Source organism: Schistocerca serialis, chromosome 4, assembly GCF_023864345.2.
Source record: "Schistocerca serialis cubense isolate TAMUIC-IGC-003099 chromosome 4, iqSchSeri2.2, whole genome shotgun sequence".
NCBI classification, from domain to species: domain Eukaryota; kingdom Metazoa; phylum Arthropoda; class Insecta; order Orthoptera; family Acrididae; genus Schistocerca; species Schistocerca serialis.
The window spans coordinates 241,287,040-241,310,520 of NC_064641.1; the positions used below are offsets into that span (position 1 = coordinate 241,287,040).

The 23,481-nt window shown below is 43.8% G+C and overlaps 1 protein-coding gene across 1 annotated transcript in view; it reads right to left on the bottom strand.

Annotated features, from left to right (window-relative positions):
• The window catches only part of LOC126473617 (protein yellow-like), a 52,788-nt gene that overhangs the window by 20,801 nt on the left and 8,506 nt on the right, over positions 1-23,481 (bottom strand). The window contains exons 2-3 of the mRNA XM_050100787.1: positions 15,320-15,633; positions 801-1,000 (exon numbers count right to left, since the gene is read on the bottom strand). Coding sequence (XP_049956744.1) covers positions 801-1,000; positions 15,320-15,617 — 498 coding nt within the window. The 5' untranslated portion in view covers positions 15,618-15,633. The remainder of the gene's footprint in view (positions 1-800; positions 1,001-15,319; positions 15,634-23,481) is intronic.

A 23,481-nucleotide genomic window follows, 5' to 3' on the forward strand; every position in this document is an offset into this window, starting at 1 on the left:
TGTGGCACAGACCCCACGAAGCCATGGACCCAAGTTGTCAACAGGGCACTGTGCAAGATGATGGTGGCTCCATAATGGGGTGGTCCACTTTTACGTGGAATGGACTGGGTCCTCTGGTCCAAATAAACCTACTATTGTCGAGACGTGGTTATGTTCGGCTACTTGGAGATCATTTCCAGCCTTTCATGAATGGAACTTTTGTAGATGATAATGCGCCAGGTCACTGCGCCACAGATGTTCACGATTGGTTTGAAGAACATTCTGGACAATTCGAACGAATGATCTGGCCATCCAGATCGCCCGACATGATTCCCAGCTAACATTTGTGGGTTATAATCAAGATGTCAGATCGTGCACAAAATCAAGCACTGGCAACATTTCGCAATTATTGACGGCTTTAGAGACAGGAGACGCCCAACGACTCGCTGAGTCTATTCCACGTCGAGTTGCTGCGCTACACCGAACAAAAGGAGGTCCCACACGGAACTGGGAGATATCCGACGATTTTTTGCCCCTCAGTATATTTCAGCCTTGGTTTAGGATTGTATTTTCCACACATCAAGTGGATTTAACTAACGCCTCACATTTGTTCGAAATTGTCCCGTTGTTCACGAACGATTATAGAAAATTTGTCCTATAATCGAGCGAGCAACAGCTTGGAATGCCGATGTGATTGAAATTTCTGCCGGATGGTAGGTGGCAGCTCTGCAGTCTCTGCACAGAAACTGGGCATGGAGCCACACGCTGTGACGGGGTTTTGTAGAGCACAAAGGCAGATGTATGTGTCTCAAGAGACTCACCACAGTTGTGACGATGTCCACCAGCTGATTGTCGCAATCGGTGATGGTGTCCTCCGTGGTACGGTGTATATCCAGGTTGGGATACGGCTTCTGCTTTGGATCCTCCTCGCCGTCGAAGGGGATCGTACTCAACGTTACCGGAATGCCTCGCCGCATGAGAGGCGTCGTCAGGAATATGCGGTTCCGCTGGTAACTATCCACTGAAACCCAGTGAACGTAGGCAGTTAATTTTAGGTTTATTGTCTGGTATCTAACAACACAATTCACTGCGACAGCAACATGATTACATCGCATCAAACGATATTGAGTTCACCCATAGCAGCGTATTCAACCTATCCTAATGCTAAGTTGCCCCTCCGCTTTGTGTTCAGTTCCCCATTACGTCACGAACTTATATTACAGCCTGCTATATTTTGAAAACCACGTTTTGGTAGTAGTGTGCTTGTTTGCTGCAATTTGTACACAGATCTTCACAAACTAAATTGGAAATCCTTTGTTTCGAAACCATAGTGGCGTGTATCAGCAACATACAAGAATACGAAGATTTAATGTACGGACACTGTTATTAAACCATCGCCTCCATACCATCGTGGATTTTAACCAGTAACATATTTCACCATGATACTGTGGTGCATCTATTATTGTGTTACAAACAACTTTCTCGGTAGGCAACCACAGTTCAGAGACATTGTGAGTAACAATGAAATGAGAACACTCAGCATTCAATCACCAGCAAAATATCATAAAAATTATAAAAATTAAAAGTCAAGAATGATGAGGTGTCTCCAAAAGCCACGTTGCTGTATGAAGGTACTTTATTTGCAATGACCGGTTTCACGTCACTAAGGACACATCTTCAGCTTTATCTGCGAAATCACTTTGTCAGACTGTTTTGAAATGGTATAAATTCAAAATCATACGTACTGTAACTATTCAACAAAAAGCAATGACAAGTACTCACAATGCCTATATTTTCCTAATAGGTGGATGGTTACAGAGTCTCAGCATTCGGGAAGTTATCCACTTTAAGAGTCAAATCACACTGGAGGCTTGTCATAATAAAATTTAGTACATGCAACAGACGCTTATAAAAATGTACAGAGCATAACTGATCAATGAATCAGGCCTAGAGAAAAGCGGGAAAAACCAAATAATGAATGGAACGCTACTGTAACCGTCAATAAATCTCTAAAATTTAACCAACATCTACTGAAAGTACTATAAGTATACATGAAATATCATCCAAAAATAATACTGTAGTATGGAACCGAAACGTTGAGAATGGAAGAAATCTAGAAAATAGCTTACCTGATGACACCATGCAGGACATAAGATATGGTAGACACCATCTGTATGAAATCAATGTAAGGGCGTACTTCCGCCGTATTGCTGAAAGTCCGATGTGGTGTGGGCAACACCTGTACGCTAGCAATACACTGGAAGGTGGAAGGCCATGGTGTCATGGAGGAATAGAAAGTAAACACACGAACAGCTGCAAGGCGTTCCTAGTTATGATTTCAACCTCTTAGTTTGTAACATCTCTCCACGTCAGATCATTCCATATGCTATCGGTTTGGGTTTCTAAAATTATCACAAGAAGAAGCTTTGAATTTACGTTTTTCCAGTTTTGACATCTACGGGAAAGAAGTCTCTTTGTATTGCTTTGCATTAATTTCTTCTTTTTCTTATATACTAACAAAATATAGGGAAAGAAAATATGTAACTCTGTTGTATTCCCTTATTTACACTCTGCCCGCATCTCGTGGTCGTGCGGTAGCGTTCTCGCTTCCCACGCCCGGGTTCCCGGGTTCGATTCCCGGCGGGGTCAGGGATTTTCTCTGCCTCGTGATGGCTGGGTGTTGTGTGCTGTCCTTAGGTTAGTTAGGTTTAAGTAGTTCTAAGTTCTAGGGGACTTATGACCACAGCAGTTGAGTCCCATAGTGCTCAGAGCCTTATTTACACTCTCTTTATCATTTTGCACTTTTATTATTTTTATCGATTTTTATAGATGTTGGTGTTTGTTCTTCTGTCTCTATGGTTCTTCTACTTCAGGTATGGGCAACCTTTAGTGACCCGTGCCTCTGGTTTACATATTTACTTAAGCGGCCCGGCACGTCGCCTGATGGGAGAGGGGCACCCCTAGCGATTACGTTACAACCATAGTGTTCGTGAAGTTAATGTTTGTGGGGTAATGAATCAATAGGAATCGCTTTCCCGACACGCTACACAAAGAAAATACGCACAGAAAATCATTTTTGAAAGTACATCCATTTTGTGTTCAACCGATCCTCAGAGGTTAGCATTCGTTTCCGTGTCGTGAATAGCGTTTCTTTACTTAAGACAATTTTACGGTAGCTGTCTTAAAAACTTCCGTAGTAAAATAATGCAATGCTGGTAGTAAAGAAACGTAAATAAGTGTAACCCTCGTAAGATTGTCTGCCAATTATCTTGAAACGTCACCATGGAAAAATAAACACCTTTAACAGCAAGCTGGTTGCCGCTAAATGACAATAAATTACCTTGAGTTTCAGCTGTTACAGTGATCTAACACTACAGTCGACAAGAATTATTTACTAATTTTAATATGAGGAAGAACAGATAAACAAAATACGGCAATCAGTATGGCAACCCCAGTCGACAAGCAATATTTTCGATTTTTGGCCACAGGCAGGTCACAGGAATTTTGTAATTTAGGGTGTCAGTCACCATAAACACTGTTAGCAAATATTTTTAAGTATGTGTCCAACAGTACTTTTGATGACAGATCGCATAGGTGTGGGTAATTTTTGTGACACTAAATAAATTAAGCCGTCACTTAAGTGTTCATTCTAAAACGTCTAAAAGTCTTAATCGGATCCGTTATACAGAAACCAAAATACGAACAACAAAATGAGGAACATCCGAAACTATGTAACGTGTGGAGTACAATGTCAGCGCCTCGCTCCCCCACGAAGTTGTTGCGCAGGCCGATTTGAAAACAATTGCTGGACCCATCCCTTGCGCGTCGTGCTGCCCACCCTGTTCTACGCTTTCAATCGACGGAGACTTCTTTGATATCAACAAATCCAATGAAGTTGTCTTTCGTTTTCCTCATTCTTTCATCCATTTGTATCCATATTCCCTGATTTGTCGTGAAATGAAAGCGATTTGTGTCCAGTAAAGTTTTTTGGTTAGCAACGTACAGTCTTGATACCGATTTACTCACACTTCGCCAGCAATGAATAATGTTTCTCTGCACATCTTGCGATAAGTTTAATGCACTGTAGTTTTGGATGCCCCTTCAAAATACTGTTTAGTTACTGTACCTGCCAGACATATTACAGTTTTGAATGGAACTCATGACCGTTGTTGATATCCTTGAACTCAATTTATTCCGGTGAATTAAATATGTATCTTACTTATTTGTTTTAGAGTAATTTCCTCCTGTCTCTGTGGGATAGATCTCGTGAGTATACAAGCTCGGCTGTCTGGAGGCTTAACGTAGGGGAGTTATATAGCGGTGAGATAGAGCTCCTTTCTTTCAGCGCTGAGCACAAAGGCGAATGAGTCTGTTGCTCGCAGTTTTGAACGTATGCCCTTCTGTCAAAAAACGTCACTCTGCAGTCATGAAATGGAAACCTGCGATTATTACAGGGAAAAATATTAAAATTTCGTAACATGCACCTACGAAACAAATGACATCAGATTGTGCATCTTGACGTCACAAGTCGACTGCAGTACTGCACGAGGCTTTACAAAATGTATTTTTTGACAGTCACTGATATGTATAAACAATAACTGAACTAGTACTTTACGTTATGCAGTTGTCAAACCAATGTCACCATACGCGTAAACAATTGTCAGTGTATCTGAGCTGTACAGCACACGCATACTAACCTAGTTCATCTGAAACTTAATTCGATAAAGAATAATATAGAATTTGATCACCAATATTCTAATTGACTAGAGCTCAATACAGATAATGTCGGAGTGTCTTACCTGTACTTTTATCCTTCTACCAAGCGATTTTCCTTTTCGTAATCCAAAATAGACCATCATTTAAATAAGCCATAATTTGATTTGACGATTGCCAAGTAATAACCAAATGTCCCACGTAAATAAGCAAGAAATTCTGCTCTATCTTGGCATGACACACTTGTGCATATATAAGTTTCTGCTTGTACTTTGTAATTTTAAAAGTAATGAATGACAGCAACTTATTGTTTATTTATTAATATTCTCCGAATATGCACGTAGTTGGGTTGGAAACCGACTAGCGTAGGGAGGCGTTCACGTCAGTACGTTTAACTGCAAGGAGACAAATGTACTCGTATATTCAATTATGGTTATTCGAGCAACACTTTTGTGACAAGTCATGAACATGATTAGCGTTGTCTTGTTTCCGTTTTGTGTTAAACTGGCGGCGCTGACACCCCTCCCGGTCTTTTAAAATCGGTCGGCCTTCGGACGTTCTTTATTGTCGGTCTTTCACATTTAGAGCTGATGATGAGTCCGAGTAGTGTTCGGCCGGAAATTGAACTTGGCTGGAGGGCGGCATCGCAGTCGCGCTCACCAACAATTAGAAATTTTGTCGGTGCCAGAGTTTGAGCAACACTTGGGGGATGTTGACTCTTTACGGTACTTTTCAGTGACGTATGCTGTCACGGCTGCAAAACTAAATCATTACACATATTTTAGTTTACTTCATAACGAACTTGGTAGAGTGAATGTGCATCGCCACCAAACAATTTCAGTACGATATAACCGGCATTCGGGCTTGGGTTTTACAATCTAGTTAGCTGATTCCACTGGGGACTGTTGTAAATATGATTACTATTGACGCAATCTACACTGCACTTAATTGTGATTTTAATTCGTTTACTTAAGGTGGAAACTGACATCAATTTAACAATTTTACGAATTTTTATTTTTTATTTATCTTTCTTTGTGTTTCTATTGCAAATGAACTTCGTCACTGTTATTACTACAGTACTTAGTGGTTAGGTTACACACTTTTACTCATTTTATTTAGCTTTTTTAGTGGTAATTTATTACTGCAGTGTGTGCAGCAGTTCGTTTGTGCTTGCCTACCCAATCCCATAATAGATACGGAGGTCTGCAACTGCAAAGGCACACTTTGTTGTCAGCGTCGTTTACTGGCCCTGACTTCAAGAATCCTAGTACTAATCAGGGAACGCAAATGCAAATTGTCTCAACAAGGGGGAGTGGCCTTGCACTTTGGGATATCTTGCGAATTTCCTAAGTTCTACTGTCGTTCATCGGCACTTCGGCTTTCACATACCAAACGTTAGCAATTTGAAAATCGTAGTTACACGGAATTATGTTTTCATTCAGTTTGCCTGAAATTATGTTTAATCTCACAACCGGAATGTGAATTTTGCTATTATGCATTGCGTCTTGCATCGTATTTTGCTTAGTTAAACTTAATTTTTATGAGCTTTAAACTGCTGGCTGTGGCCTTATCATTTAAATCCAATAATTATATATAGTCATTAATGGAGAGCACTTATTGTGTTATCAGTATCTTTTTTAGTTCTTAAGTTTGCTCTTGCAGCAGTAATCTACGCATATTTCCTCAGTTTCTTCTTCCACATCTCTTGCTCGTCAGAAATGGTACAGAGAATTTCTACTTCGTCTTATCATTTTTTACTGTATCAATTTCTCACTTCATAGTTTGTTTCCTTGCTATATTCTTTAAGAATGCTGTGCAATTAGTAACCATAAATTTTTGCGTTCAAGGTTCCGCTGTTGTACCTTTATACGTTTATATCCAGCTACCGCAAGTGCACAGTGAAATGCATTGCGGAGAGTTCTCCCTGTTGTAACGCGTTCTCGGTCCATTCACAAATGAAGAGAAGGAAGAACAACTTTTAAATGCCTCTATTTATGAGTATACTGTTCTTAGTTTAATCTGGTGTGAGCTGAGCGATACTACTTCTGGGGCTATGGTATATAACTAGATAACTCTCTTAATACTGCTTCTCGAAATATCGTAAGTATTTTACAGTGGGATACTTGGCCTGTAGCTTCAGCAATCTGCCAGTTCTGGTTTTCACCATTTTCCTGACACTCCCCCGTGCTTCAGTCCCGAACCGCGCGACTGCTACGGTCGTAGTTTCGAAACCTGCCTCGGGCATGGATGTGTGTGATGTCCTTAGGTTAGTTAGGATTAAGCAGTTCTACGTTCTAGGGGACTGATGACCTCAGATGTTAAGTCTCATAGTGCTAAGAGCCATTTGAACCATTTGAACCACTCCCCCGCCAACCAAACAAACCAGCGACCATTCCTGCTGTATCACATGTATAAGTTCATTATAACTTCTTTGTTATCTCTGCTATGAGTACTACAAAGATGAGTAATATTCTATGATGGTATTTTATATTTATTGCAGTTACAGACCATGTAATTAATTTAGGTCTGTGATAACCGCCTTCAGATCTGAGTACAAACAATTCAACTTCAACATCGAGCCAACATATGTTTGAAGTTTTTCATCGTTTACAAAACTTAATTATCTGGCATAAAATATTAATGTATAATACGGATTTTCTAACTATGTCGCAACTTCTGATACACTCCTGGAAATGGAAAAAAGAACACATTGACACCGGTGTGTCAGACCCACCATACTTGCTCCGGACACTGCGAGAGGGCTGTACATGCAATGATCACACGCACGGCACAGCGGACACACCAGGAACCGCGGTGTTGGCCGTCGAATGGCGCTAGCTGCGCAGCATTTGTGCACCGCCGCCGTCAGTGTCAGCCAGTTTGCCGTGGCATACGGAGCTCCATCGCAGTCTTTAACACTGGTAGCATGCCGCGACAGCGTGGACGTGAACCGTATGTGCAGTTGACGGACTTTGAGCGAGGGCGTATAGTGGGCATGCGGGAGGCCGGGTGGACGTACCGCCGAATTGCTCAACACGTGGGGCGTGAGGTCTCCACAGTACATCGATGTTGTCGCCAGTGGTCGGAGGAAGGTGCACGTGCCCGTCGACCTGGGACCGGACCGCAGCGACGCACGGATGCACGCCAAGACCGTAGGATCCTACGCAGTGCCGTAGGGGACCGCACCGCCACTTCCCAGCAAATTAGGGACACTGTTGCTCTTGGGGTATCGGCGAGGACCATTCGCAACCGTCTCCATGAAGCTGGGCTACGGTCCCGCACACCGTTAGGCCGTCTTCTGCTCACGCCCCAACATCGTGCAGCCCGCCTCCAGTGGTGTCGCGACAGGCGTGAATGGAGGGACGAATGGAGACGTGTCGTCTTCAGCGATGAGAGTCGCTTCTGCCTTGGTGCCAATGATGGTCGTATGCGTGTTTGGCGCCGTGCAGGTGAGCGCCACAATCAGGACTGCATACGACCGAGGCACACAGGGCCAACACCCGGCATCATGGTGTGGGGAGCGATCTCCTACACTGGCCGTACACCACTGGTGATCGTCGAGGGGACACTGAATAGTGCACGGTACATCCAAACCGTCATCGAACCCATCGTTCTACCATTCCTAGACCGGCAAGGGAACTTGCTGTTCCAACAGGACAATGCACGTCCGCATGTATCCCGTGCCGCCCAACGTGCTCTAGAAGGTGTAAGTCAACTACCCTGGCCAGCAAGATCTCCGGATCTGTCCCCCATTGAGCATGTTTGGGACTGGATGAAGCGTCGTCTCACGCGGTCTGCACGTCCAGCACTGTACTAGCGCCGACATTGTGCATGCTCTGTTGCCTTTGTCTATGTGCCTGTGGTTCTGTCAGTGTGATCATGTGATGTATCTGACCCCAGGAATGTGTCAATAAAGTTTCCCCTTCCTGGGACAATGAATTCACGGTGTTCTCATTTCAATTTCCAGGAGTGTATTATGGTGGTTTACATGGAAGTCTAGACTAGCTGCATTTTTACAGTATCCTGTATATGAACTGAAGTCTCCCATCAGCTCTACCTAGGACTGAGCCCATTTGATCATTTAATTTTATATCCCCAGTGTCTCCATTTTTAACTGTGACTTACCGATATCATCAGAACATATGTCATATTTTCGCCTACTACAAAGGGAATCCACAACAGCATACCTCGCGCAATCTACCCAGCAAATAATCCAGTGGTGCCAACTAACATAGAAAATACCTGTACTACAGCATCTCGATGGGTCTGCAATTGCTCATTTGGACTGTTATAACTTCCCCAAACCTATTTTGCCGGATTTATAAGTTTGGCACTCTCTTATCTGTTTCCTCTTATTCCCTTCTCTGTTTTATTTTATGTAGGAATTAGGGCAGCGTATTTACCCATTTTATTGTGTTTGTGTCGCCTGCTTGGAACTGATCAGTTTCAGGTCACACACCTAGCTGTGAAATTGTCATTTAAGCTGATTCCTTGTGGGAGGTGATCTTATAGATATACAGCAGGGTGAGTCACCTAACGTCTTTTTTTTTTTTTTTTTTTTTGTCATCAGTCTACTGACTGGTTTGATGCGGCCTGCCACGAATTCCTTTCCTGTGCTAACCTCTTCATCTTAGAGTAGCACTTACAACCTACGTCCTCAATTATTTGCTTGACGTATTCCAATCTCTATCTTCCTCTACAGGTTTGCCCTCTACAGCTCCCTCTAGTACCATGGAAGTCACTCCCTCATGTCTTAGCAGATGTCCTATCATCCTGTCCCTTCTCCTTATAAGTGTTTTCCACATATTCCTTTCCTCTCCGATTCTGCGTAGAACCTACTCATTCCTTACCTTATCAGTCCACCTAATTTTTAACATTCGTCTATAGCACCACATCTCAAATGCTTCGATTCTCTTCTGTTCCGGTTTTCCCACAGTCCATGTTTCACTACCATACAATCCTGTACTCCAGACGTACATCATCAGAAATTTCTTCCTCAAATTAAGGCCGGTATTTGATATTAGTAGACTTCTCTTGGCCAGAAATGCCTTTTTTGCCATAGCGAGTCGGCTTTTGATGTCCTCCTTGCTCCGTCCGTCATTGGTTATTTTACTGCCTAGGTAGCAGAATTCCTTAACTTCATTGACTTCCTGACCATCAATCCTGATGTTAAGTTTCTCGCTGTCCTCATTTCTACTACTACTCATTACCTTCGTCTTTCTCTGATTTACTCTCAAACCATACTGTGTACTCATTAGAGTTTTCATTCCGTTAAGCAGATCATTTAATTCTTCTTCACTTTCACTCAGGATAGCAATGTCATCAGCGAATCGTATCATTGATATCCTTTCACCTTGTCTTTTAATTCCACTCCTGAACCTTTCTTTTATTTACATCATTGCTTTCTCGATGTACAGATTGAAGAGTAGGGGCGAAAGGCTACAGCCTTCTCTTACACCCTTCTTAATACGAGCACTTCGTTCTTGACCGTCCACTCTTATTATTCCCTCTTGGTTGTTGTACATATTGTATATGACCCGTCTCTCCCTATAGCTTACCCCTACTTTTTTTCACAATCTCGAACAGCTTGCACCATTTTATATTGTCGAACGCTTTTTCCAGGTCGACAAATCCAATGAAAGTGTCTTGATTTTTCATTAGCCTTGCTTCCATTATTAGCCGTAACGTCAGAATTGCCTCTCTCGTCCCTTTACTTTTCCTAAAGCCAAATTGATCGTCACCTAGCGCATTCTCAATTTTCTTTTCCATTCTTCTGCATATTATTCTTGTAAGCAGCTTCGATGCATGAGCTGTTAAGCTGATTGTGCGATAATTCTCGCACTTGTCAGCTCTTGCCGTCTTCGGAATTGTGTGGATGATGCTTTTCCGAAAGTCAGATGGAATATCGCCAGACTCATATATTCTACACACGAAGGTGAATAGTCGCTTTGTTGCCACTTCCCCCAATGATTTTAGAAATTCTGATGGAATGTTATCTATCCCTTCTGCCTTAGATGACCGACAGTCCTCCAAAGCTCTTTTAAATTCCGATTCTAATACTGGATCCCCTATCTCTTCTAAATCGACACCTGTTTCTTCTTCTATCACATCAGACATATCTTCACCCTCATAAAGGCTTTCAATGTATTCTTTCCACCTATCTGCTCTCTCCTCTGCGTTTAACAGTAGAATTCCCGTTCCACTCTTAATGTTACCACCGTTGCTTTTGATGTCACCAAAGGTTGTTTTGACTTTCCTGTATGCTGAGTCTGTCCTTCCGACAATCATATCTTTTTCGATGTCTTCACATTTTTCCTGCAGCCATTTCGTCTTAGCTTCCCTGCACTTCCTATTTATTTCATTCCTCAGCGACTTGTATTTCTGTATTCCTGATTTTCCCGGAACATGTTTGTACTTCCTCCTTTCATCAGTCAACTGAAGTATTTCTTCTGTTACCCATGGTTTCTTCGCAGCTACCTTCTTTGTACCTATGTTTTCCTTCCCAGCTTCTGTGATGGCCCTTTTTAGAGATGTCCATTCCTCTTCAACTGTACTGCCTACTGCGCTATTCCTTACTGCTGTATCTATAGCGTTAGAGAACTTCAAACATATCTCGTCATTCCTTAGTACTTCCGTATCCCACTTCCTTCCGTATTGATTCTTCCTGACTAATGTCTTGAACTTCAGCCTACTCTTCATCACTACTATATTGTGATCTGAGTCTATATCTGCTCCTGGGTACGCCTTATAGTCCAGTATCTGATTTCGGAATCTCGGTCTGACCATGATATAATCTAATTGAAATCTTCCCGTATCTCCCGGCCTTTTCCAAGTATACCTCCTCCTCTTGTGATTCTTGAACAGGGTATTCGCTATTACTAGCTGAAACTTGTTACAGAACTCAATTAGTCTTTCTCCTCTTTCATTCCTTGTCCCAAGCCCATATTCTCCTGTAACCTTTTCTTCTACTCCTTCCCCTACAACTGCATTCCAGTCGCCCATGACAATTAGAATTTCGTCCCCCTTTACATACTGCATTACCCTTTCAATATCCTCGTACACTTTCTCTATCTGTTCATCTTCAGCTTGCGACGTCGGAATGTATACCTGAACTATCGTTGTCGGTGTTGGTCTGCTGTCGATTCTGATTAGAACAACCCGGTCACTGAACTGTTCACAGTAACACACCCTCTGCCCTACCTTCCTATTCATAACGAATCCTACACCTGTTATACCATTTTATGCTGCTGTTGATATTACCCGATACTCATCTGACCAAAAATCCTTGTCTTCCTTCCACTTCACTTCACTGACCCCAACTATATCTAGATTGAGCCTTTGCATTTCCCTTTTCAGATTTTCTAGTTTCCCTACCACGTTCAAGCTTCTGACATTCGACGTCCCGACTCGCAGAACGTAATCCTTTCGTAGATTATTCCATGTTTTTCTCATGGTAACCTCCCCCTTGGCAGTCCCCTCCCGGAGATCCGAATGGGGGACTATTCCAGAATCTTTTGCCAATGGAGAGATCATCATGACACTTCTTCAATTACAGGCCACATGTCCTGTGGGTACACGTTACGTGTCTTTAATGCAGTGCCTTCTGCATCCTCATGTCGTTGATCATTGCTGATTCTTCCGCCTTTAGGGGCAATTTCCCACCCCTAGGACAAGAGAGTGCCCTGAACCTCTATCCGCTCCTCCGCCCTCTTTGACAAGCCCGTTGGCAGAATGAGGCTGACTTAGCACTGGATATATTTCGTAAACCACATCAAATACTGACAAACCGATTCCACAGACCGAACGTGAGGAGAGGGGCTAGTGTAATTGTTTAATACAAACCATACAAAAATGCACGGAAGTATGTTTTTAACACAAATCTACGTTTTTTTAAATGGAACCACGTTAGTTTTGTTAGCACATCTGAACATATAAGCAAATACGTAATCAGTGCCGTTTGTTACATTGTAAAATGTTAATTACATCCGGAGATATTGTAACCTAAAGTTGACGCTAGAAACATTGTTCTCCCTTCATTGCAGGGGCCCAAACAGCTGCAACATACATCGCGTTTCTACAGAACGATCTGCCAACGTTGCTCGAAAATGCCCCACTGGAAACGCGTCGACGTATGTGGTATCAGTATGATGGTGCACCTGCACATTCCGCAATTAACACTAGGCTGACCCTTGACAGGATGTTCGACGGGCGTTTCATAGGACGTGGAGGACGCGTAAATTGGCCAGCCCGTTCTCCTGATCTTACACATCTGGACTTTTTTCTGTGGGGTACGTTAAAGCAGAATGTGTACCGTGATGTGCCTACAACCCCAGAGGATACGAAACAACGCATTGTGGCAGCCTGCGGCGACATTACACCAGATGTACTGCGGCGTCAGCGACATTCATTACGCCAGAGATTGCAATTGTGTGCAGCAAATGATGGCCACCACATTGAACATCTATTGGCCTGACATATCGGAACACACTCTATTCCACTCCGTAATTGAAAACGGAAACCACGTGTGTACGTGTACCTCACCCCTCATGGTAATGTACATGTGCGTCAGTGAAAAAGACCAATAAAAAGGTGTTAGCATGTGGACTTAATGTGCTGTTCCAGTCTCTTCTGTACCTAAGGACCATCACCGTTCCCTTTGGATCCCTACGTAATTCGGTGCTCTCCGATACACACGATCGAACAGCGGAGGAGTGTTACTCAAGCGTCAACTTTAGGTTACAATATCTCCGGATGTAATTAACATTTTACAATGCAACAAACGGCACTTATTACATATGTGTTTGTATGTTCAGATGTGGTAACGAAACTAACGGGGTTCCACTTAAAATAAACGTAGGTTTGTGTTAAAAAACATACTTCCATGCATTTTTTTATGGTTTGTAGTAACCAATTACACTAGCCCCTCTCCTCACGTCCGGTCTGTGGAATCGATTCGTCAGTATTTGATGTGGTTTACGAAATATATCCAGCAGTAATGTTAGGTGACTCACCCTGTATAAGGGTGCTAAGTTCGAAACAATGCGCCTCTTAACGTAATCTAATTTCAATAGAAATAATTATAGAACTGTGGACAATATCAAGCTGCAGCACGTGGTTCTCACTACGTGTGACGTAATAGCAGGAAGCGCTGGAGACTGCCGTCATCGAATGAAACTCTCGGTTCACTTGCCACGATTTTTCACGAGGTCGTTAGTACTGAATGGAACTGAGTCCCATTTTATACCGTTCGCTATGTACTGAATCATCAGTTTTGCAAGATAGAATACCAGTAGATCCTACCCATTTTTATTCGTTAACGAAGACGGTATGCTCGTCATGTTGGATGGAGATTCATCTGACCTTAACCGAATTCTCAGATCTTTCCCATTCTCACTTGTTTGTTTCGTGAGCAGACAGAACACTCGTTTTAGAGTTATACTAAAACCGCGCATGTCTCTAAAATACCATACACCTGCACAGTCCATGTTGGGTCGTGTCTACACTGTAAGACATCTGGGGAGGCCTGGCAAGAAAAGAATTGTGTCAAAAGCTTAGTATATTCGCCGTTTATTATAAAAGGCTGATATTGACGATAATACGATGCCTAGCTTAACCTGTGTGACTACATTTCTAAGGACTGCTTTATTTGACACCGATTTTCATAATAATCGTGTGATATTGGATTATCTTCAGGAGTGTATCGGCCAGGATGGCTATCCATTTCCTCTGTTCCGGTCCCTCAGGTAATAGTCAGTTTCGTTTGGTGGCTTAATTTCTGTGCTTCACACAGTGGTGACGCATGGTCGTCTTTAATATGTAGCAGATGTGTGTGTACGAAACCTGTAACTGTCTGTTATCTTACACCATAAGCTGTCGGAGCCGCGTGTCGCCACTGTCAGTGATAGCAGACCGAGCGCCACCACACGGCAGGTCTCGAGAGACTTACTAGCACTCGCCCCAGTTGTACAGCCGACGTAGCTAGCAACAGACACTGACGAAGACTCTCTCATTTGCTGAGACGATAGTTAGCATAGCCTTCAGCTAAGTCAATGGCTACGACCTAGCAAGGCGCCATTAGCATTATATTGCATGTATCTAAAGAGTCTAACTTGTATCGTCAAGAGCGATATACAAATGATGGATTAAAGTTAAGTATTCCAGAAGCTACGTACTTTTCTTTGTAGCATTCATTACGTATCCTGTTTCAGACCTCACGCCATCCTGCGTGAGCTTATAGCGTGCATTTCGGCTTCCTCAAACAACACGGTGTTGGCACTTCTGCCGACACTTCACTACTTATGCATCTCCATTATCAGGATTAACTACGCCCCAAGGGAGACCCTTTGTTATAACCTTCCATCGTTCTTGAGTTACTTTATTTCTACATTAGGGGGCTCTTTGTGTGAATCGTCCACTACTGAAAGTGATTCAAATGAAAGGTTTATCCTTCCCAAAATTTCCTATTGCCACTCTGCACTCTCTCTCCTCCTGAAATATTATTAGTTCTACAGTAAACGTTCAGATTGAAGAAGCTGGTATTTTTTCTGTTCATTAAATATGCATTATGCGATAATAAATACGTATTTATAAAGAATGCAAGAGATATGTTTCTAATTGGAGTACTTACTCGTCACATCATATACCAGAACCATTTTGGGGTCGTAGCGTCCGGTTGCCTTCATTTCCTTTTCCAACGTCCCATCGTCTCCGAAGTCGAATTTGATCTCTTTGGTTGCCTTGATGGTCTCCAGCTTCAGCTCCTCGGAAGCGCCCTTGCTCCTCGCCACTGGGGACGCCTTGCCGATACCGTGAGCCGCTCTGACTCGACCGCCGTGCCTCGTGGCGTGGCTCGACTTGTGGTGAGCGTCACCAGCCGCCACCAGCAGCAGCACCAACAGGGCAAAGGTGCACACGTGAGATCCCATTGGATACGGCTCGCACCTATTTGTAAATATTTTGTATATAAGATTCAGTACTGTAACAGGTTACAGTATAGCAAACGAGAAATAAACATCTCTATAGTTGCGACTATTTTAATGGTAAAATGAAATGGAGTAATTCATATATCCACACGGAGAATTAGAACTTTTACATATAAATTGCTGAGTCAATAACAGCCAGCTACAGCAAGAGTGCTCCTTGAAAGCACCCTGGCGGTGGGGCTTAAATGCTAGGTAATGGTGTAGCCTGTTTATCAGTTATCTTAAATACGGGATGGCTTGCACACGGCTAATGCTACGCAACACAGAGACGTGGATCGGAACATTTAATGACCGTGTGCCTAACAGAGTGTTCCTGTTTCGCCTTGAAGATTACCATTTCAGTGCTGCAACTTCAAAGAAAAATTTAATCCTGAAATTGTTAATGTAACTAACTGCAAGTTGAGCGTGCATGCAAAATATGAGAACCACAAATATTAGGTACAGATACACATAAAGTCTACCAGTAAAACATATTATTTTGGGATGCACGTTTCAGACTATTACGGTCGCACAGCAGACGTAAACTGTGATTCGTACTTCACGCGCAGTGGCCCACTTTCAGTACATTGGAGCCTAACGTCGTGCTGTCCAATCACACAGTTCGCTTAACAACACCTCAGTCACTCAGAATAGCTGTTCTAATTATACACTACTGGTCATTAAAATTGCTACACTACGAAGATGACGTGCTACAGACGCGAAATTTAACCGACAGGAAGAAGATGCTGTGATATGTAGATAAGTAGCTTTTCAGAGCATTCGCACAAGGTTGGCGACGGTAGCGACACCTACAACGTGCTGACATGAGGAAAGTTTCCAACCGAATTCTCATACATAAACAGCATTTGACCGGCGTTGCCTGGTGAAACGTTGTAGTGATGCCCCGTGTAAGGAGGAGAAATGCGTACCATCACGTTTCCGACTTAGATAAATGTCGGATTGTAGACTATCGCGACATTGCTGCTCGCGTTGGTCGAGATCTAATGACTGTTAGCAGAATGTGGAATCGGTGGGATCGAGAGGGTATTATGGAACGCCGTGCTGGATCCCAACGGTCTCGTATCACTAGCAGTCGAGATGACAGGTATCTTATCCGCATGGCTGTAACGGATCGTGCAGCGACGTCTGGATCCCCGAGTCAACAGGAGGGGACGTTTGCAACACAACAACCATCTGCACGAACAATTCGACGACGTTTGCAGCAGCATGGACTATCAGCTCGGAGACCATGGCTGCAGTTACCCTTGACGCTGCATCACAGACAGGAGCGCCTGCGATGGTGTACTCAACGACGAACCTGGGTGCACGAATGGCAAAACGTCTTTTTTTCGGATGAATCCAGGTTCAGTTTACATCACCATGATGGTCGCATCCGTGTTTGGCGACATCGCGCTGAACGCAAATTAGAAGCGTGTATTCGTCATCGCCATACTGGCGTATCACCCGGCGTGATGGTATGGGGTGCCATTGGTTACACGTCTCGTTCACCTCTTGTTCGCATTGACGGCACTTTGAACAGTGGACGTTGCATTTCAGATGTGTTACGACCCATGGCTCTACCCTTCATTCGATCCCTGCGAAACCCTACATTTCAGCAGGATAATGCACGACCGCATGTTACAGGTCCTGTAAGGGCCTTTCTGGTTACAGGAAATATTCGACTGCTTCCGTGGCCAGCACATTCTCCAGATCTCACGCCAATTGAAAACGTCTGGTCTATGGTGGCCGAGCAACTGGCTCGTCGCAATACGCCAGTCACAACTCTTGATGAACTGTGGTATCCTGTTGAAGCTGCATGGGCTGCTGTACCTGTACACTCCATCCAAGCTCTGTTTGACTCAATGCCCAGGCGTATCTAGGCCGTTGTTACGACCAGAGGCGGTTGTTCTGGGTACTGATTTCTCAGAATCTATGCACCCAAATTGCGTGAAAATTTAATTACATTTCAGTTCTAGTATAGTGTATTTGTCCAATGAATACCAGTTTATCATCTGCATTTCATCTTGGTCTATCAATTTTAATAGGCAGTAGTGTAGTTTCTTGTAATTACCGTTAGTTCGTCCTGACGCTGCAACCAACCACTCTACGTGCGTATCTCCTAAATATTTTAATTGCACTCGGTTCGTAAATCCTTCTTCATTTATAATGTTCACTGAATTATGGTTGAATCCACAATTGAGGCTAAAAGTTACCTCGACGAACACACGAATGCAGAGAGTATACTTCCCACAAAAATTTAGAGTTAGATTTGCTATTGAACTCTGATGTTTCCCTGTACACCTTCTATGATGAAGGTTTTAACTACATATGGGCAACACAACACGTGGCATTTTCAAGGCGGTGGGTCCGGTTATGTTAGAGGCGTCCACAACAAAATCTCACGCACAATTCCTTAACTATCACACTCTGCGCTCTCGAGAGAGGCAACTGCCGGTTCAAAGGCGGACAAAGACACTGCAGTGCGCTTACATCTTTAGTATCGATTCGAGCGTCGTAATGGACTGGTAAACATTTTGGACTTTTCAAGAGGACTTTGACGAATTTTGTTCTCGAAAACTAGTCATGTTTTCTGGAGATTTTACTGGAGCCCTCTGGGAAGGTTGATAAAGCCAATACTTTTGGCACGACATATCCGCTATATTTGCGTTTCATAAAAGAGCAGATGCTTGATTTCAGGTAGTGACTTAGCTTCAAAGTTGATAATCACGAAGTAGATTAATTTAAGGAATTCTCCTATCTGGCCATCAAAATAAACTGTGACGGACGGAGCAAAGAGGACATACAAAGCGAAGTAGCCTAGCACTGGAAAAATTGCATTCCTGGCGAAGAGAAATCTGATAGTACCAGCCATAGGAAGAAATTTCTGAGAATACACATTTGGAGCACAGCAGTGTGTGGTAATGAAAACCGTAATAGAAGAGAATCGAATCATTTGAGATATTGTCCTACGGATATCGAAAACTAGGTAAACTGATAAGGTAAGAAAAAGGAGGTCCTCCACAGAATCGGTAAGGATAGGAATATATGTAAAACAAAGACAAGAAGAAAGGATACGATGATGGGTGATCTGTTAAGACATTAGGGTATAACTTCCATTGTACTAGAGGAGGCTGTAGAGGGTAAAATTTTAGAGGAAGACAGAGACTAGAAAACAAGCAGCATACAATTGAGAAGGTAGGTTGTGCAAGTGCTATTCTGAGATGAAAGGTTTGACAAAGGAGAGGAATTCGTGGCGGGCGGCATCAAACCTGTCACAAGGTTTATGATACAAAAAGAAAAAAAAGGAAGTGACCCGCACATAAGAAGGCGGGTTGGCACGACGATGCACGGTAGCGAGGGGGAGTGAACCACCTAAAGCTTCAGTCAACAGCGCTATTTCATCTCCTCTAGCTTTCGCGTGCAAATAGAGATGTGCGTGAAATATTTAGGATTAATTATCGTGTTCATATGCAAGGTGAGGAAGCTTACCTGTTGTCGCGGTAGTAATAACATGAATAAAGTAAACACAACAAATGTTGTGTTAACTAGCGACGGCGTTAGTTTTCTCAGCATGCAAATTTGTGTAGAGAGAGTAATAAGCAGAAAAAGAGCCAGTGCCATGCCTACTCTAGAACTGAAAGTTATCAGGCTAGGATATAAGCGGAGCACGTGGTCTGGGACAGACAGAGGGCACAATGGTAACACCACAAAATATGTTCCGTCTTTCCTGTGCGGAACGCATCACACAGTTGCGTTCTTACCCCGTCAGTCCAAAAGGTTTAGGGACTGGATTACCAATAAATGGAGAAAAGTTAATACGGTACTTCTAATGTTTCAGGTGCTCTACCTAGTCGCTCCCACGCTTAAATAGAATGTACAAAACATTCATACAACTATGCGACAGTGCTAAAAGTGTGCTTATTTGGAATGTTTATTCAACTCGCGGGTCACATCCGCACCTGCTTCGGTCGTGAGGGAAGGATCAGAGACCCATTCTGCACTTTGTCGTTATGTGGTAGGTTCCTATAGATAGCAGCCAAGTCTTCTCATCCGTGATGATATTTTGCATAAAAGAATTGCCCGCGGCTTTTTTTTGTTTTCAGTTGTTCGGAATTCAAGATGTGCTGACAAACCGCTCACACTTTCCTCTCTTTCAAAACGTTCGGGAGAATGTCTTGAGCAACTTATTCAGAGATGATGAGGTCGTTGTTCCATTGCCATCTGCGACACAACAGTGTTGCCACACTACGGTCGTAGTACACTATTTAGCTCTGCCTGCCCGCAACTGACTGGCGGAATGCAAATCTGTTATGTACAATCGTTACGTCAATTTCCCACAGTAGTTAATGTATTGAAGTCACTTTTACGTCAGGAAAAAATAAGTCTCCGAACTTGCCAGACGGACGATGTGGTCGCACACCATGCTACACAGAAGCGCCAAAGTAACTGGTATAGGCATGCTTATTCTAACGCAGAGATAAGTAAACAGGCAGAATACGGCACTGCGCTCGGCAACGCCTACGTAAGACAACAAGCCTATGGCGCATTTGTTAGATCGGTTACTGCTGCTACAATGACAGGTTATCAAGATGTAAGTGAGTTTGAATGAGGTGTTGTAGTCGGCACACGAGCCATGAGAAACAGCATATCCGAGCTGTGGATGAACTGGGGGTTTCGAGATCGACCATTTCAAGAGTGCGCCGTGAAAATCAGGACTCCGGTAAAACATCAAATCTCCGACATCGCTGCGGGTGGAAATAGATCCTGCAAGAACGGGACCAACGACGACTGAAGAGAATCGTTCAACGTGACAGAAGTGCTATCCGCAAATCTTCCGCAAATTTCTGCAGATTTCAGCGCTGGGCCATCAACAAGTGTCAGCGTGCAAACCATTTAACGATACATAATCGATATAGGTTTTCGGAGAAGTAGGCCCACTCGTCAACCCTTGATGACTGCACGACACAAAGCTTTACGTCTCGCCTAGGCCTGTCAACAACGACATCGGACTGATGATGAGAAGACACATGTGGCCTGATCGGCCGAGTCTCGTTTCAAATTGTATCGAGCGGATGGACGTGTAGGAGCATGAATCCATAAATTTTTCAAGCCGGTGGAGCCTCTGTAAGGGTGCTGGGTGTATGCAGTTGGAGCGATATGCCACCCCCGATTCGTCTAGATACGACTCCCACAGTTGACACGTACGTAAACGTCCTGTCTGACCATCTGTCCATTGTGCATTCCGATGGACTTGGGAAATTCCAGCAGGACAATGCGACACCCCACACATCCAGAATTACTGCAGAGTGGCTCCAAGAACACTCTTCTGAGTTTCAACACTTCTGGTAGCCACCAATCTCCCCAGACATTATTGAGCACATCTGGGTTGCCTTGAAACGTGCTGTTCAGAAGAGATCTCCACCCTTCGTACTCTTAAGGATTTATGAACATCCCGGCAGGATTCATGGTGTTCCCCGCAGCACTGCTTCAGACAGACGAATCCATGCCACTTTGTGTTGCGGCACTTCTGCGTGATCGCAGGGGCCCTACACGATATGAGGCAGGTGCATCATTTTCTTTGACTTTTCAGTGTAGTTCAGGGCGGTGGCAGTACATACACTGTTGTCTGGACTGCCGTAACTGGTGAGCACCGCTTGCAGATTCTCGAGCAAGTGCCATAAAAAAAGAGTTGTAGTAGCCGGAGGGTCATTTAGCATCATTAGAATCTATTTCCTGGAAAGTAGATTTTACGAGACTCGCCTCTTGTTAGACTAACTTTAACATCTTACCACTGTGCAACTCACCAAAGGGTGAACGACGTTAAGCAGCTTTTAGTAGTAACAGGGTGTTCTGCATCGTCTTTTTCGAAGATTATATGTGAATAATGCAGAAGAACACGACAGTGACATACAGAGCAATCTCTTTTCCTCCTGGTGTAAGAATCATTTCCTACATCGCCCTTGTGGCCGTACATCTCTACCGTTTATTGAGGTAGCATTCAGCCGTGCAGAACAGACTTTCGCCATTCCTACAAAGCAAAGTTTGGTCTTTCAACCAAATACTACAATGCCTTAATACTATTACTCAATTAATACTGTTCGTACCTCGATGATACTGTTATAAAATTCGTTCAAAATTTGTTTCAAACTGGACTTCTCAGGATGGTTTCATGCGGTCGGCCGCATTTTTCAGTCCCATGACATATTCAGCTCAAATTAATGACCACCGCAATGTTCGACGTCAGCGTACAATTATCACTCACAGACGGCAAGTGGTAGCACTAGCAGAGGAGGTTATTATAAAGTCTGTCGAGGTAACGCGCAAACAGTCGCTGCCCTAGTGTGGAAATTGAGCGATTAGTCTGACGTCCAAAGCAAATTGATTATTGTCTTCCGGGACGATGGTGAAAGCATTTCCGTAATGGCTAAGTTTCTAAACTCTTCGCATGCCGCCTTCGTTACACAGTATCCAAAACCGAAGTAGAGGCAACTGTCGTGCACGATGGGTAATACACTATTGACCATTAAAATTGCTACACCACGAAGATGACGTGCTACAGACGTGAAATGTAACCGACAGGAAGAAGATGCTGTGATATGCAAATGATTAGCTTTTCAGAGCATTCACACAAGGTTGGCGCCGGTGGCGACACCTATAACGTGCTGACATGAGGAAAGTTTCCAACCGATTTCTCATACAAAAACAGCAGTGGACCGACGTAGCCTGGTGAAGCGTTCTTGTGATGCCTTGTGTAAGGAGCAGAAATGCGTACCATCACGTTTCCGACTTTGATGAAGGTCGGATTGTAGCCTATCGCGATTGCGGTTTATCGTATTGCGACATTGCTGCTCGCGTTGGTCGAGATCCAATGACTGTTAGCAGAATATAGAATCGATGGGTTCAGGAGGGTAATACGGAACGCGGTGCTGGATCCCAACGGCGTCGTATCACTAGCAGTCGAGATGACAGGCATCTTATCCGCATGGCTGTAACGGATCGTGCAGTCACGTCTCGATCCCTCAGTCAACAGATGGGGACGTTTGCAAAACAACAATCATCTGCACGAACAGTTCGACGACATTTGCAGCAGCATGGCTGCGGTTACCCTTGACGCTGCATCACAGACAGGAGCGCCAACGATGGTGTACTCAACGACGAACCTGGGTGCACGAATGGCAAAACGTCTTTTTTTCGGATGAATCCAGGTTCTGTTTACAGCATCATGATGGTCGCATGCGTGTTTGGCGACAACGTGGTGAACGCACATTGGAAGCGTGTATTCGTCATCGCCTTACTGGCGTATCACCCGACGTGATGGTATGGGTTGCCATCGGTTACACGTCTCGGTCACCTCTTGTTCGCGTGGACGGCACTTTGAACAGTGGACGTTACATTTCAGATGTGTTACGACCTGTGGCTCTACCCTTGATTCGATCCCTGCGAAACCCTACATTTCAGTAGGATAATGCACGACTGCTTGTTGCAGGTCCTGTACGGGCCTTTCTCGGTAAAGAAAATGTTCGACTGCCCCCCTGGCCAGCACATTCTCCAGGTCTCTCACCAACTGAAAACGTCTGGTCAATGGTGCCCGAGCAACTGGCTCGTCACAATACGCCAGTCACTACCCTTGATGAACTGTGGTATCGTGTTGAAGCTGCATGGGCAGCTGTACCTGTACACGGCATCCAAGCTCTGTTTGACTCAATGCCCAGGTGTATCAAGGCCGTTAATACGGCCAGAGGTGGTTGTTCTGGGTACTGATTTCTCAGGATCTATGCACCCAAATTGCATGAAAATGTAATCACATGTGAGCTCTAGTGCAATAAAT